At 32.2% G+C, this 15694-nt stretch overlaps 2 protein-coding genes across 2 annotated transcripts; both read right to left on the minus strand.

Annotated features, from left to right (window-relative positions):
* Positions 1-573: 573 nt before the first annotated feature.
* On the minus strand, positions 574-8441 carry LOC135130600 (cytochrome P450 4d2-like). The gene is made up of 8 exons (XM_064058005.1): positions 7966-8441; positions 7526-7726; positions 7289-7474; positions 6856-7229; positions 6732-6800; positions 6348-6519; positions 6111-6284; positions 574-3226 (listed from the first exon to the last, which is right to left on the minus strand). Exons 1-8 carry the CDS (start codon positions 8123-8125, stop codon positions 3066-3068), a joined length of 1497 nt encoding a protein of 498 aa, XP_063914075.1. The 5' UTR covers positions 8126-8441; the 3' UTR covers positions 574-3065.
* A 3162-nt stretch (positions 8442-11603) lies between these two features.
* Positions 11604-13675, minus strand: LOC135129959 (uncharacterized). The gene is made up of 5 exons (XM_064057229.1): positions 13490-13675; positions 12653-12858; positions 12327-12593; positions 11976-12261; positions 11604-11675 (listed from the first exon to the last, which is right to left on the minus strand). The coding sequence occupies exons 1-5, from the start codon at positions 13673-13675 to the stop codon at positions 11604-11606; spliced, it is 1017 nt and encodes a 338-aa protein (XP_063913299.1).
* Positions 13676-15694: the final 2019 nt, after the last annotated feature.

Consider the following 15694-nt stretch of genomic DNA (forward strand, 5'->3'; position numbering starts at 1 on the left):
ACACGTTACACGAAGCCCAAAGAAAAACAAAAAAATTCACTCACTATTCACAATCAAATGCAGAGTTGCCAACAATACTAAATTATTTGACTACAGTTAGAAAGAAAAATGCTGCTATGTAACAATATAACATTGTCTACAATTCTACAAATAACTTATTGGTCACATATACGAGTATTTTATCTAGATCAATTAAATATCTATAAAAACTTTTTTTGTAAACCAGACCGCAAGGTTGGATCTTTACCCTTTATACTTCAAGTTAAAGATGCACCCCTACGGTCGAGTTTAGGTGTATTACTCCTATTATGACCGTCTTTGTGGAGGTATTTGATTGCATAACAATGGGTCCCTGCTACGTAAATTTGGTTTTATGATTTTGGCTTTTCCAAATCCCTCATTTGAGAAGAAAGGTCATCTTATGAACCAAATTATTATTAGTCTTACTCGCCACTGAGGATTATTGTTTTCCTATCATGGTCCTTCGAGTTTAGACACCGTAGCATAAAATTGGGAGAAAAAGAACAGTGTGAACAAGGAGTAGTTAAAGAAAAAATGGCACCAGTTTATTAACAAAAAGGCCATAAATAAATAAACAAGTTTGGTTTTAAATATTACCTAAATACATAAAGTAGATAACAAAAATAAATCTAAACCTAATAGCAAATCATAACAAAACCATTAACAGATATGTACAACCTCTAAACAATTAATTTTAACAAAATTATGAACTATAGCCTTTGCCATTTCTATTGAAACACCACTTGTTAATCGTAAATTTGGCAACGTTCATATTCAGACAATTTTCTAACTAAAAGCCGTCGTCAATCAACTGAAAGCTGATACCAATTGCTAAATTTTAAACAAAATCAACAGGTGCTATTTCAATAGAAATGGCAAATACAATATGTGAGAAGAATGTGAATACCAGTTGTAGTTCAAGAAGTATTCGTGTAGATTTTTTTTATTTTCCTGGATTGTATTTAATTTCGACCTGTTTTAACAATTAATAGAGTTCTTAAATAAATCAGAGTAATTTAGGTCTCTTTGAAGTTAGGGTCCGTACTGTGGAAACAGTTCCACCATGAATAAATTCCTTTTTTTAAGTCTGATAAAATTGTGAGGACTGATGGATACTTTAACAAATTTTGATTTTCAGTTTCTTCAAAAACGTTTCTTTAAATATACAGAGAACGCGTAAACAAATAAAGTTGTTAAATTATCAGTGAATAAACTAGGTCCATTTTTTTCTATTTAAATTCGGATCTTTAGATCAAACATACTCTACTTAATACTGGAAGACGAAAAATAATTCGATAATGACAATATAAAAAATCAGACATATAAATTAATATTTTAGCAAATGTTTATTATTATTAGTTATTATGCTTTTTTTTTGATATTTGTTTGATGAAAGTGTTAAGATATACAAAACAGTTTCGAAAAGATATTTGCTAACATTTTTACTACATTAAAAATGTTCGCTTCCAACCAGATTCATTTTCAAACTAATATTAGGAGTATCATTATACAACTTTTTTATGGAAAGACAACGGACTACCTTATTATATAATTAGGTGACTTGCATGGTAAGTAAGCAAGAAAACTCAAACAGTATTTAAATTATGCTTTTCTGACGCTGTTGTTTTATTTTTGCCAACTCATCATTTCCAAGTACGTTAAGTTCTACATCGCATGATGGTATGGATGTGAAAAACTTAAAAATAAAAACATTATTTATAATTGTACAACAAATAAATACTTTATAACTTTGTTTTGACAATTTTGGGATATTCCTTTTGTTCTAAAATATGTAATCAATTTTGGATCTGAATTCGCTAATGAAATCTATTGATTATTTATTTTATCTTTTGATTATTTAACTGAAATATCACACTCAACTATATCTTGGAATTGTCATAAAAAATCTTCAAGTAATTTCTTATATGAATACTGTATTCAATCTGTGTTGGAAATCTGGTATATAATATTCTGCTGACGTTTGTTTCATATTTACTTCGAGATGTTTCTCCAATCAACTTGGGTGCCCTTCTGATAATTTCTTAGATGATGATGATCATTTTCCAGTCAATATTCTTTTGAAATTATCACATAACATCTTGTATAAAATCATGATAAAAAAACAAATTATCCGCTTCGATTTTATCTCAAAAAATCTTGTAAAAATTGTCATAAATTTTTATCTTCAAGAATATATAATATAATTTTGCCTATTTTAAATTTTTCAGCTACCTTTATTATTTAAATAGAATATTATGTCCTGAATTTCATTTTCCTGTGTTAGATCTGTGCTAATTAATCGTAAAATTATTAATTACATATGTAAATGAATATAACTGTAAATTTAAAACCCGAACGTATACCTAGTGTGAGTTTATTCTTGAACAAGAAGAATAATGCAAATTAAATATTAAAAAAAAACATTAGATCATTAACAAATGAGGATGTGTGGTGCAGAATTCGTCATGAAATAATTTTACAATTTTTTCGGTTGACTGACGAATCTAAATTATTCACTGGTGACAATTTAAGTTTATTTGTCTACGTGTTCTCTATTTATACACAGAAAATACCTTAAAGAGACTGATTATCAAAATTTGTTAAAATATCAAAATGTTTTTGAAATTTTTATGCCTACTTCAAAAACAAAATTTATTGATGATGAACAGTTTCCGCGTGCTCACCTAATTTTAAAGACAGCAAAATTACTGAGACTTATTTAAAAAATGTAGTAATTTTTAAAAAGACCCAAAATTAACAAAAATCTAACGTCTATCAATTTTTTGTAGCTTGAATAATGTGATTAGGATATTTTTTTAAATCTATACAATTACTCCTTGTTCGTCTTAATTTTGCTAGTTTGTTGAAGTGATTATACTTATTACAAAATATTGCAACAATTAAATAAATAATATTTTAACAAAGGAATCATTTATATATGTATCAGCCATATAAACTTCCTAAGTCAACAAAGGTACCTTAATAAAAAGAATGTGTACAAAATCCCATGCCCATTACAAATTTTTACTTCCTTTTTAAAAATGCTACTGCCTTAAATCTAAACTAATTTTTACACCATTTGCTGATTTCAACACTGACTCCGCAGCCAATATCAAAGTATGTTCTGGAGTAGACGGTTTTAACTTGAATTTCCGAAGTATTTTGGAAATTGTGCATTTCATTTCCAGCATTGCGAACTTTTGGCCTTAAAAATAGAAAACACAGTTAAAATTATATAAGTGCAGCAACAACATATCTAGCAGTTTTGTAACTAGGTATAAGTACTTATAAACCAAAATGTCTCATTTTAGCCCCTGCTGTGTAACCGTAGGAGGTACACTTTCTTCACTGATCAATATAATGCGGCTAAAATCAGATTTAAGGAATCCAGACTGCACCTTTACACTTTTATTAAACTGTATTATATTTATTTATTTAGTACATTAAATGGGTTTTAAATTGTATAAAAAAACATAGTCCTCCACATGTAGTTTATGACTCCGTGTTGAGTTTTTACCCGAAACGTCCAGATTTTTGGAAAAAAGATCAAAATTATAAAACAACATTTTGCAATTTAATTTTGATTCTGCAAAACCGAATACTCTGAAATCATGCAAATGTTTTAAAGTTATCATAAACAGTGAATTTTTCATCAAAATGTATTTGTTTATCCCCCAAAAAATTTATGACGTCACCTCAAATGCAATCTTAAATGTGCAAAATATGATGAGTCTATACTTGTGATTTACCACTGCATTCATATTTTTTAGATTTGCTTATACAGGGTGTCACAAAAAATTAATAACTGAGCCAATTTATTTTATTGATTAAATCAAGAATTGCAAAACTGAATACTTTGAAATCTTGCTGACGTTTTAAATTTATTGCAGGATTGTTAATCAAAATATACCTGTTAATTTCGTTCAAAAAAATTGATGTTGTCAACTCAAAATTTTGCCGAAAAAATTCTACCCCAAAATGTGTTTTTACTTGTAATTTATCGTTGCATTCATTTTTTTTAGATTTGCTTAAACAGGTGGCTCAAAAAAATTAATGAATGAGACAGTATGTTTTATTGATTAAATCAGGAACGGTTCACTCCATTTTCCCAAAACATTTTGGAAATACAATACTGTTATTTTTAGTATTACACTGCACCAATGCAAGTTGATATACGTGTCTTTGCAAACATGTTGATGACGTCATCACAAAATAGTATAAAGAAAAAACTCAACTGGAAAATGCTGGATGTTTCAGTGTACTTTAGGTGCCAGGGAAGTTCTGTCGAAACAACTTTCGACCAATTTTTTTTAATGGTATGATATATCAAAGATGACTTTAAAATTGTATTTTTGGTTGAGTCTTGAATCTTTTAGGTATGGAGCTTCTCGTGAATAACCTTGTATATTAAATAGTAAAGACAATTAACACAATTAGTGACGTGGGAAAAGTGCTATTTCTTATTAATTATGTTAAATTTTGATACACGACATTTAACTTAATACTACCAGTAGTACTGCTATAAAGCAATTAACTGTCAGGAAATTTATCTTTTAAAATGGTTCTGATTTGGTTCGAGGTTCGACAGACTATTATAAGATACAAGTACTAGATTTTGACCTTTCTTTACAAAGTTGCACCTTATTTTTAATATGAGTAATTATTTCTGCAAATTCTGTAAAAAATACGGTATAATGGAATAGGATCGAATTTCGACATATTTTTATACATATCTAATCTACAATTGTTTAGCATTTTCGTAGATTTTTCATTGTAGAACTTATTTTCTATAACGTTTTGAAGTAATGTGATCGGCCACTTCAGGTGAAACGGCTTGTATATTTATTTGCTCTCAATTATATTTTTACATTCACTGCAAGCTAGTGAATGTTATCTGAGCATTATATTTTGTTTCTATTTATGTTTCATTTAATATTTTAAAACTGTTGCGCTATTGCTGCTTCATCCTACAACCACGGTATGATTATGCAACCAACATTACTAGCAGGAGCAACTCGATCGTTTCAAAATAAATCTCCCGTTATCATTTATCACTGATATAATAATAATTAATACCATGGAAGAGAAACCAATAAATAGAAGGAAATTATTGTTGAAATGAAATCTTTTAATGATTCTTGATATAACAATTAGGGCTCTTAACGATCCTAGAAAGTACATTGTTTTCTAATAAATGTCAAAGCTTTTGTCACAAAATCCAATGTTATTCAATGTATCTTGTCACAGAACTGTTTATGGATCTAATTTTATAGTCCCAAGAAAATTTAACTTTGCTAATAATAATAAGTATATATATATAATATCGCGTTATATTGAATTCCTTAACGTTTCGTGTTATGTCTTTAAACATAATGATCTATTATTATAAATATGTGACTTCAACTACCTACTTTGTAAAATGATTCAGCCGCGAATAAAGCATTATTATTAGTAAAGTGTAAACAAAACTTTTAATTCTGTGAACACTGTTTGTGTTTATGTTTCTGACCAAAGACTTCAAATACATACAGTGGAGGTCAAAGTAAGATGGGACTATGGAGGCAGAATGACAGAGGAGAGCATGACTTGTTGAACTAATGTTAAAGAAATGTCTGTAGCACAGGGCCTAAACTACTGAAGCTAGAAACATGAAATTTCGACAGTAGGTTCCTTTTGTAATGTAAACACCCACTAAGAAAGGATTTTTATAAATTCCACCCCTAAGGGTCTAAAATAAGGGATGAAATTTGTATGTCTCGTGAGTTTTTAAGTTAGACGGGTTTGTGGGAGTGCGAGGGAAATGAGTATTTATGTTAACCCTATCAGAGGATGAAAAATAATGTGTCCTAATTGTGAAATTCACCCTAGCGAAGCTGTGTGTAAAAGCTACTCTAAAAAATACTTCTAGCAACATAAAAACTTAAGTAAATTTTACTGTTACTGCTTTTATATTCTATGTTATCATTTTAAAACCTATTTCTGCATCTTTTTTAAGTATCCACAGGAATTTCCCTGTTAAGTTTTACACTCTGTATGATACAATATTTCAGTGCATGTGATAAACACGCTAAGAGAAGTCTTTTGCTTACCAATACAGTTCCTAGGTCCAGCACTAAATGGTATATAGGCATAGGGTAATTTTCCATCTATATCAGCAAATCTGTCAGGATCAAACATTTCAGGGTTTTTAAAGTACTTGGGATTTCTGTGAATACCATAGGCAAATATCATAAATGTATCCCCCTGAGGGACCTTAATGCCATCTGCGGAACAAATAAATAAATTTATTCCTACAACTCTGTTTAACAACCCATTTAAAACCATACCATAGTCCACTTCGTCCGACGTTTCCCTACCATATAAAGGCACCGATGGATATAATCTCAAACTTTCCTTAATAACTTGCTCCAAATATTTCATATTTTGTAAATCTGCATACGTAGTAGCAGATTGTTGTTTACTATTAAATATTTCCTGTTGTTCGATAAATACTTTTTCCTAGAAGAGAACAGACTAAATAAAATTTATTAACAGCGTATCGTTAAATACAAAGTATTTACAAATGATTGTCTATCATAATACCACAATTTTTAGTTTAAAAGCAATTTTTTTGAAACTTGAAGCTAATTGTAAATGGTAAAATTTTTAGCAGGCGGCAAAAGTTAAAAATTGCTTTGATGGAATATACACTTATTTAACTTTTACTGTACCTGAACGTGCTCATGATTTGCTAAACAGAATAATGTGAAACTTATTGCTGACGCTGTAGTATCGTGGCCCTGTAATATAATAATTTTTGTAAATCTGTCACACAGTTCATCACTAATTACTTGCTTCAAACATAAAAGTATCTACTTCTTCTCTTATTTCTTCTTGAGTTAGAGGTCTTCCATCTACTTGTGCGCTCAAAAGTATATCCAAAAAAGTTTTTCGTTTCTTAATTTCGAATTCATCATCTTCGACCGTATTGGTCTCTTTATTTTGTAACTTTTCTAATTTTTGTGTAATAATAGTATTCGATTTTTCATGTAAAATTTTCAATGCTTTTTTTTGTGAGTAATAGTTTTTCGTCAAAGGATATAGGAAATCGTACATCTGCAGTGGGGAGAGACTTCTTTCGACAAGAATGCGTGTCATAGCTTTAACGCTTTGGACATATTCAGACTGGTCATCATCTTGAGCGTTTATCGTCACTCCCATTGTACTCTCTGACAAGTGATTTAACAAATGTTAATTAAATTGATTGGTGCATAATTAAAATATTTACCGCAAATTATGTCCAAAGTACATAAAGTTACGTAAGGATAAACATCAACAGTTGATTTTCCTATTTCTCCTTGTAACTTTTCCACTAACTTTGTGCCACATGTTTCAAATACACCAATAAAGTCCTCTAAAATTTGAAAATGAAAAGCGGGTGTTAAAATTTTCCTATGTTTTTTCCATTTTACCCCTGTAAAATTAATAAGTGAAATATATACATTGAAAAATTACACAATAGTACCATCGCTAGTTAACAAACCGGTTCCCAACCAAGGTTTCAAGAAATAATAATCATCGGATTTAGTTAATAGTTTTATGCTGCTCAAAATACATTCTAAAAATTTGTAGTCAGATACTATTAGGAATTTACGTACTGGACCAATTTGTATTTTGTATATTTCTCCGTATTTTCTCTCATACTTATGTAAAGTGTGCAACAGTTCTAAAATTAAAATATTTTTACCTTGTGCCAAATTTCTAATAGGTACAATCGCGGCCACAGAAAAATGGACAACTAGTTTTGATACACACTTCTAAATTGTAAAATAAAAGATAGGATTTAATCAATATTTTGTCTGTCAAATGAAATAATTTTGACAAAGGTTAAAAAAATAATAATAACCAAAACTTTGTTATGTCAAAGAGGTCCAGTTTTCTATAGCCGCAACCGTACGTTTTTACCTGTTGTTGAACCGAATTCTAAAGCATTGCCTAAAATAGGAAGCGGTGGTGGTCCTGGAATGTCTTTGTAATATTCTTTATTTTTGTTAAATTGTCGCGTTAACCACAACACTAACACTACAATGCACACAGCTAAACCTATATCAGCGAGTATGGTCATTGCTTAAACTTGAATGGAACCAAGACTTGAGGAAAACACAGCGAAGTGCCGAAGATATTCCCGCAAGGTCAGCAAGAAACTCATGGTTATTTGTATGCGTATAGTGTATGAATACAGATATCCACCATTTTAACTTGCCTTAATTATTATTGTTTATGGAAAATTAATTGCATATGAATGTGTTACGTAGAATACCCCTGATCGTGACCGTATACCACGCAACTGATACGACATTTATAGATACCCAATGGAAATTTACGTTTGCTTAATTGCCAACTGCTGATTACTGCATGTACGCATTATAAACGACCTTACAGATTTTTTCATTGTTTCACCAAATCACAGATCTTACAATTTAAGAAAAACGAACACCTCTGATCGTGACCTTACACCACGCGACTGATAACACATTTTTATAGATATCAAATGGAAATATTGCGTCTGTTGAATTTCTGGCTATTTATTAATGTGTATGTGGTCTTATAAATTTTTTATTGTTTCACTAAGTCGGAGAGATAGTACAGTTTCAAAAAAATCCGGGACGGCAGACAGACGGACAGACAGACGGAAACGGGAGACCTATTTCTTCGTACTGTAGAGGTTATGAAAAGTGGAGAAAACGTAAAAGTAGAGAGTCGGTCGAAGGACTCGATTGCAATACTTCCAATAAGTACAATAAATGACATCCGTTGGCTCGTTTCTTTCTAATGATAATGACCAGTCGTTAAGGCATCGACGTAGGCATGTAACGGTGGACCTGCCAGGTTATTAAATTACAAAAGAATTCTTTAAATAGAATTTCTATCTTATTCTTTTTCACAAACGTTTCTAGAATTGAGTGTTTTTTTTGCTCGAAAACGTTTTAATCGGCTATAAACTGTAAAGTATAAAATTGTAGACATTTTGGAAGCTTTAACTAACTAAAGCCTCCAAAATATACAAGTAGGGCGAATGACTTGATGAATCATTTGCCTTACTTACATTTTCCATTCTGCTTCCGTTTTCTGTCAATTAACTTAGTTCCCGACGTTTGTATCTGTGGTTACAAACTATCTGAGAATAAATGGGTAAATTTAACTATATGGGAGAAATACGACAAAATATGCGTCATCTACACATATTTAGGGGTTCAAATGTAAACTTAGGTATAATCACCCTGTCAAAACAAGTAGCAAGAACTTAAGGTGCTGCATTTTTTGTTTACATTTGCTCATTTGCAACCAGTTTTTAATACAATAATTTCAATAACGTCGTTTTAATGAGAATTACCAAGACCACGTGTGGGTCTTGACTTCGGACCTTTATTTGAATACTCGATCACACACTTTTTTAGCCGATTCATTTTGAGATCGATTAATTCGCATTCTAATAATTAACCCGTGAAGACCAACGATGTCAGTTTTCAAGGTTTTTGTGTGGAAAAAAAGTTTTGCTAGTTAATATGGAAACGCAAAACCGTTATTAATTACCCCTCTTTAGCTCATAATTTTTTTTTTTTGTTTCAACAGTCATGGTTGTTATATTCCTAATAATTTATTTCATAAAAAAAAATGAAAAAAATTGAAATTACTATCACCTAAGGAATTAAAAATTATACTTTTTCAACGTAATAAATATTTATTTCTGTTTTGACTTTAGCTTTTGTCGTGGTGGAGCTGCACAGTACTCAAACCAGATCTATACCTGCAAATAAAATGTAGTCTGCATTGCAACTCTAATAAGTCAAAAATACCTTTCGTCGGCTTCGTTACTCTTAAGTATTAGCACTGCAAGAAAAACAAAATTACAAAAATGTAACAGCAGACAATAAACAATAAGTAGTTAAGTGGTAATCATGTGTTCATTTTGACGTGACAACGTCTTATAATTCGATTGAGCCGGCTGCACGCACGAAAAAACATGACTCATGCGGCGTTACCTCGCTCTGAGGCGTTCCATGTAAGGCTTGAAGTGCAAGCGAGAACGCGGAACGAGCGACAAAGAGGCACAATCGGCCTTCGCGTTCGGCAGCGTTCGCCATCCGTCTCTCTCCTTCTTCCGTATGTTTATAACAGCCACTATGTACATCCCATCATGGAAGTTGATACCGATATACCAATTCTTCTTTGTGGCGACTTCAACACAAATGTGAAAAATGACGAAACATTCATCAAATTCATGAAAGACATGTTTAATGTCGATTGTGCATCAGACGTTAATAACTCAACAACACTAGGAGGCACCACCATCGATTTGACTTTTTCAAGACACATTAAACTCGAAACACTCCCTTTCATTTCCTACTTTTCCTATCATCGTCCTATTCTCAACAGAATAACACAGATTGTAAGAAATTAAATATTACACATGTTTAACAGTTGTAAAACAATTGCTCAACGCACATTTATACTTGTAAAAACTATTAAATTGTAAAAAAAAATTGACATAATTGTATTTATGCGTATAAATAAATCTAACTTGATCAATTTCATTGTGATTTCTAATTACCTCCTTCTCTATATACATACAAATCTATTAAACAAATGAAATTAAAATTTTCTTTTGAAAAATGCTACCATTCCATCAGTATTTTCTTAAGACGTTGTCACGTTCAACTATCGTCAGTAAACCGACTTTACAGACAACCGATTTTTTTTTACAAAATCATATATGGTGTACCTATATACCGGAACATTGTTTTACTTTGAACATATGAAAAGACGTATGAGCTTAATCCCTATGTTCAGTTTTAAAAAACATACATCAATAGTTGAAAGTTTGCAACCAATGTTACGTCTGCCTACTTGATTAAAAAAAACACTATTGTCAACTACATATTTTACAAAAATATAAATATTCAGTCCGTTAAATCACCACTAAAGAAATCGAAGAAACGATGTTTTAATTAATGAAGAAAAGAAGTTAAACAAGTTATGCAATATGTAGAAGAAAATTCAATCTCTACAAAATACAGTATATGTACAGGCTGAGTCAGCTAAAAGGAGATAACTCGCATAATTTTTTCATTTATGAAAAATTCAATAAATTAAGAATATTTAATAGTGAAGCTAATAAAGCTAATTCCTTACATTTTTTGTCTATAAAAAACCTGCCAAATATGCAAAATAAAAAAGTTAAATGGTATTTCTGCAATATACCTTCTTCCATTACTTTTTTTAAACAGTGAACTTACGTATGCACGTGGGCTGTTATTCTCTCTTTGCAAATTTAATATCACTTATTACTTTTAGTTAATAAATAAAAAGGTTATTCAAGGTGTCCTATTGTATTTTCGTTGCGTTGATTTTTGTTTTTTAAAACTGAACACAGGGATTTAGACCATAGCTACCTTTATATGTTCAGAGATAAAAAAATGCCCCGGTATTTTGTTTCTACAATGTATTGGACTAGACATGGGTGGCGTCTCCACGCGGTTCATGGAGTTACTGTCATTACAGAAATACTTGGTATTTGTATACAATAAAATTTTACAATGTCATTACGAGGGGTTGGCCAAGCTGTTCCTACCAGCTTGCCATGCGTCGCTTTTATTCAACCAGAAGAAGGGTAGCTAAGAACCGCTTGTCCGGTTTTTAAATTGCAGTTTATAGTGGATATGATCCGCTGTCAAATATAACTAGCTTAAAACCCTTAAATGCATGAATTTTTATTTTCTTCAAAAAAAAATGTAATCCGTTTACAAACTCGAGAACAATAATGAAAAAAATATTTAAAAAATTCTATCAAATATTTTTTATATGAAAAAACTAAAAAATGTGCAAATGTGATACATTATGCATTTAAATACAAAAATTCATTTGATATGATACGTTTTAAAACAATTCGATTTTTGATTGAAGCAGAGATTTACTCTACATTTGTTGCAATGCACATAAGTTAACCCTTTGCAGCCAGGAAATTTGCATCGTCCTCTGTTTTCTATCCATTCCGGCCAGTGGTCAATTTTGTTGGTCCTGACGTCGAGAGGTGGAATTATAGCAGCTGGATTTCTTTTTTTCTTTAGTCCCAGAGACTCTTGAATCCCTCCGCTTGGACGGCCTCTTTTGGCTGAAGATTTGTCTAATCTGCATAGGCACTGTGTGATTTCACTTCTAAATTTTTTTTGGTTACTGGGTTGTATTGTCTTTACTTTCCCACTTCTTTTATAAAATAGCCAAGCATTGACCACAGCTAAACCAAATGATAAAATATTCGCAGATACCATTTCTTAGATTTAATTTTAATCCTGTGACGTCCAATGTGGCTATCCAACGCGTCGACGCCACCCATATGTTTATTGTAAATTTTTATTATTTGAGGGCAGTTTATTTCTATATGCTCTTTCGTTTTTCTATCAAATCTTTTGACTGGGGTTTCAGGAAGTTGACCACAAAATGAGGACATCAAGTGTACGATTTTGTTGTCGTTCCATGCTAAAGATGGTACTTCCACAGATTCAACATCTGTCACATATTCTACCGAGGTACCTCTAGATTTTTTTTTTGAGTTGAATTTCCGATGGTAATTTACAGTTGGGTATTCTGTTACGCCTTTATTGTCCCTAAAGGTAAAATTTCTTGTTTGTGAAGGTATATCACAAGATCTAAAGAGGTGTAAAAATTATCAAAATAAAGTTTATCTCTTTGAAATTTTGGTATATCTCGGTCTAAGCGAAGGACAATATTAGCGCTTGCTCCTAAGTCGGGTTCGGCAATCGGTCGTGTATTCGGATCATTTTCATGGCCCGTATATATCTCAAATTTATATGCATATCCAGACACTCCACATAAAAAAAAATAGTTTATATCCCCATTTGTGAGGTTTATTAGGTAAATACTCCTTCAGGTGATGTCTAGTTTTAGTTGCACAAATCTGCTCATCTACTGATAAACTCTCTTCCACAAGTACCGACAAAAATTTTCGTTGTAAGTAGTTTACCACTGGACGAATTTTAAAAATTTTGTGGTGTCCAGGCAGTCCACGTGGAACTTGTTCTGTATTGTCGTTGAAATGTAGAGCTGATCCAAGTTTTTGAACCCGTAATTTCTCCCCAGTAGTCCCTTACATTTGTGCAGTATGAAATAGAAGTAAAAATGCATATACCAATAAATTTTTGAATGTCTTCTTTAGTTACATGTTCTGGTTTGTTGAGGTTACTTTGAGTGCTATGTGTAGAAGATTTCGAGCAATTTCTTCCAATAAGTCATCCCCAAAAAACTATTGAAAAAATTGGTATGGAGTTTCTAGTTTAATTATTTCGGATGGAAGATTCTCATTTCCCAAAAATGTTTTTTCAGTATCAGAAAACGTTAGGTTGCCTCGTTTCCAAATAATATTTCTTTTTTGATGTCATCTTGTGTTAGTGTTTTTTCTAGAAGTAGTTGCTGATGTTGTTTGATCATTCAAATCTTCTGGCCCTTCGCTTATATCATCATCTGCAGTAGTATCATCAACATTACTTCCGGTGACAGAGTCTTCATGATCTTGAGAATTATCCAAATAGTCGTCTCTATTTGGTTCCCATTCGTCGTCACTGTCGTTTTCATATTCATCTTCACTTTCCATAGGCATTTCAATTAATTCTAAATTTTTTAATTTTTAAATTTTTCGTACCACCGACTCATCTAAAGAAGAAGACAATTTTGCCTTAGTACGCAATGTATCATTTATGTAACAAGTCAAAAAACGTTGGTGGCAGAGTTGTTTGCCCGTAGAATAGTCCATAAAATGGGTTTTTGAAATGTATATACCTACCGTTAATCGGAAACAATTTTAAAAATTTATTTCTTTGTTACGTGGAACCACAATTAGTTTACAAACATTGTCAACTGTGATGCGGCAGCCATTGCACGTTCCAGTAAGGTAAAAAAATGTAAAAACAAACGCAAACGTACAATTTTTTAAATTGGCGCCATGAACGGTAATTGTATCAAATGTGTAACACGTTTTAGTTCTTATAACATCGCATAGATGGGTCAACTAGTTTAAAAATGAAGATGTATCATATATGATACGGTATGCACTTAAGGGTTAAATCATCAAAAAAATGTATTGCATACAAAAGGAACGTTGTTGCTGTATATTTTCAGTGTCGGCGCAGTATACTTTGCGCCGCGCTGAAATCAACCGGCTGCCCTCAGTATTCAACAACTTAATGGTTCAATTCAGGCTTCAGGCTTACGTATTTCTCTACGAAGTAATACTCGAGGAATTGTTATGTTCACATTAGCTTTTTCGTAAATACCGTTTTTGGGAATTTCAAAGCATCGCTAGTCACACTACATCATGGGCACCTGCCAGACAACCTAGAACAGGGCGATGCATGTAATTGGACTATTATCTGAAGTATCTTTTGCGTCGCGCTCTGGAGCGGTGCAAGGTTACAACCTTGCGGAACGTAACAATTAAATGTACGAGGATGGTCTGAGAAATTCGCCGCCTGTCAATGAAAGAACAGATTTATAAATTTGAAACTATTTTTATTTTTCTACATAATCTTCCTGGAGCGTAATGCACTTAAACCACCCATGCTCCAATGCCATTATACCCTCCCTACAATGGTTTTCTGGAAGGTCTGCAAAATAAGCCTCAACAGCTCAAATCGCTTCAAAATTAGACCCAAAACGCTGCCCACCTAGGAATTTTTTGAATTTTGGGAATAGATGGAAGTCCGAGGGAGCCAAATCTGGTGAATAAGGTGCATGTCCCAACAAGTCGTACTTTAAATCTCTCAATTTTCCCATTGCAATAACACTTTTGTGCACAGGTGCATTGTCTTGATGAAAAATGATTTTTTTTCTATAAACCGGGTCTTTTTCCCCGAATTTTTTTATCTAATCTATCTATCTAGTAATAATAATATTCCCCCGTTATTGTTTTACCTTTTTTCAGGTAATCAATAAGTAAAATTCCTTTAGCGTCCCAAAAATTCAAAGTGATAGATTCATTTTTTATCACTGAGTCCGAGAATGTCTCAGACCATCCTCATAAATAAATAAGATCTGACGGCGTGGTGACGGTGATTTCGAAATAAATGCAATAATTGTAAGCACGGCATCCCGACGTACCGTATTAATGTGGAAACATAGAAAAAACAAATTAAAAGTTAAATGAGGTAAAACTCCCATGCACCGCCTTCGACACGATGCCCCTTATACACGTTTTAAACAGTGGGTGGAAAAACGTACGAATAAAAACGATGTAAACACTTTCAGTTTCAACTAAGACTCTAAGCGCCCTCTAGCGGATACTACGATGAATCTGTTCACAGCAACCAGGGTGGTAAAACGAGAGGAGGGAACATAGTTCGAAAAAGCGCCTGATGCCGCGCTTTCTACTGGGATCATAAATGGCTCTTCCTGCTCCTCCGAGAAAGTGGTTGTTCCAGTGGCGTGCTCGAAAGCGCTTGTCGGGAGGCTAGACATACAATACAAAAATTAACATGTAATAAGTTAATGGTATTGATTAAGTACATACATATATTTAATCGATGTTAATGATAAAAGTGATGAATGCGTAAGGGTCAAAATCTTTTATTATTTGTTACCTGTGAACCCATTCGCTACCAAAGTACACCGCCTCTGATCCTCT

The sequence above is a fragment of the Zophobas morio genome, unplaced genomic scaffold (assembly GCF_036711695.1).
Source record: "Zophobas morio isolate AGI-343-1 ecotype UQ-CSIRO unplaced genomic scaffold, CSIRO_AGI_Zmor_V1 ptg000017l, whole genome shotgun sequence".
In the NCBI taxonomy this organism is placed as follows: Eukaryota; Metazoa; Arthropoda; class Insecta; order Coleoptera; family Tenebrionidae; genus Zophobas; species Zophobas morio.

Excerpts from the sequence above, each read along its gene's own strand:
- LOC135130600 (XM_064058005.1), bottom strand. The coding sequence starts at position 8,125 with ATGACCATACTCGCTGATATAGGTTTAGCTGTGTGCATTGTAGTGTTA. Across the intron at positions 7,475-7,525 it reads CGGTTTGTTAACTAGCGATG|GGGTAAAATGGAAAAAACAT; the intron begins GTACTATTGTGT and ends TTAATTTTACAG. Across the intron at positions 6,285-6,347 it reads GTCGGACGAAGTGGACTATG|ATGGCATTAAGGTCCCTCAG; the intron begins GTATGGTTTTAA and ends TTTGTTCCGCAG.
- LOC135129959 (XM_064057229.1), bottom strand. The coding sequence starts at position 13,675 with ATGCCTATGGAAAGTGAAGATGAATATGAAAACGACAGTGACGACGAA. Across the intron at positions 12,859-13,489 it reads TGAATGATCAAACAACATCA|ATATATACGGGCCATGAAAA; the intron begins GCAACTACTTCT and ends TATAAATTTGAG. Across the intron at positions 12,262-12,326 it reads AAAATTAAATCTAAGAAATG|TGGGAAAGTAAAGACAATAC; the intron begins GTATCTGCGAAT and ends TTATAAAAGAAG.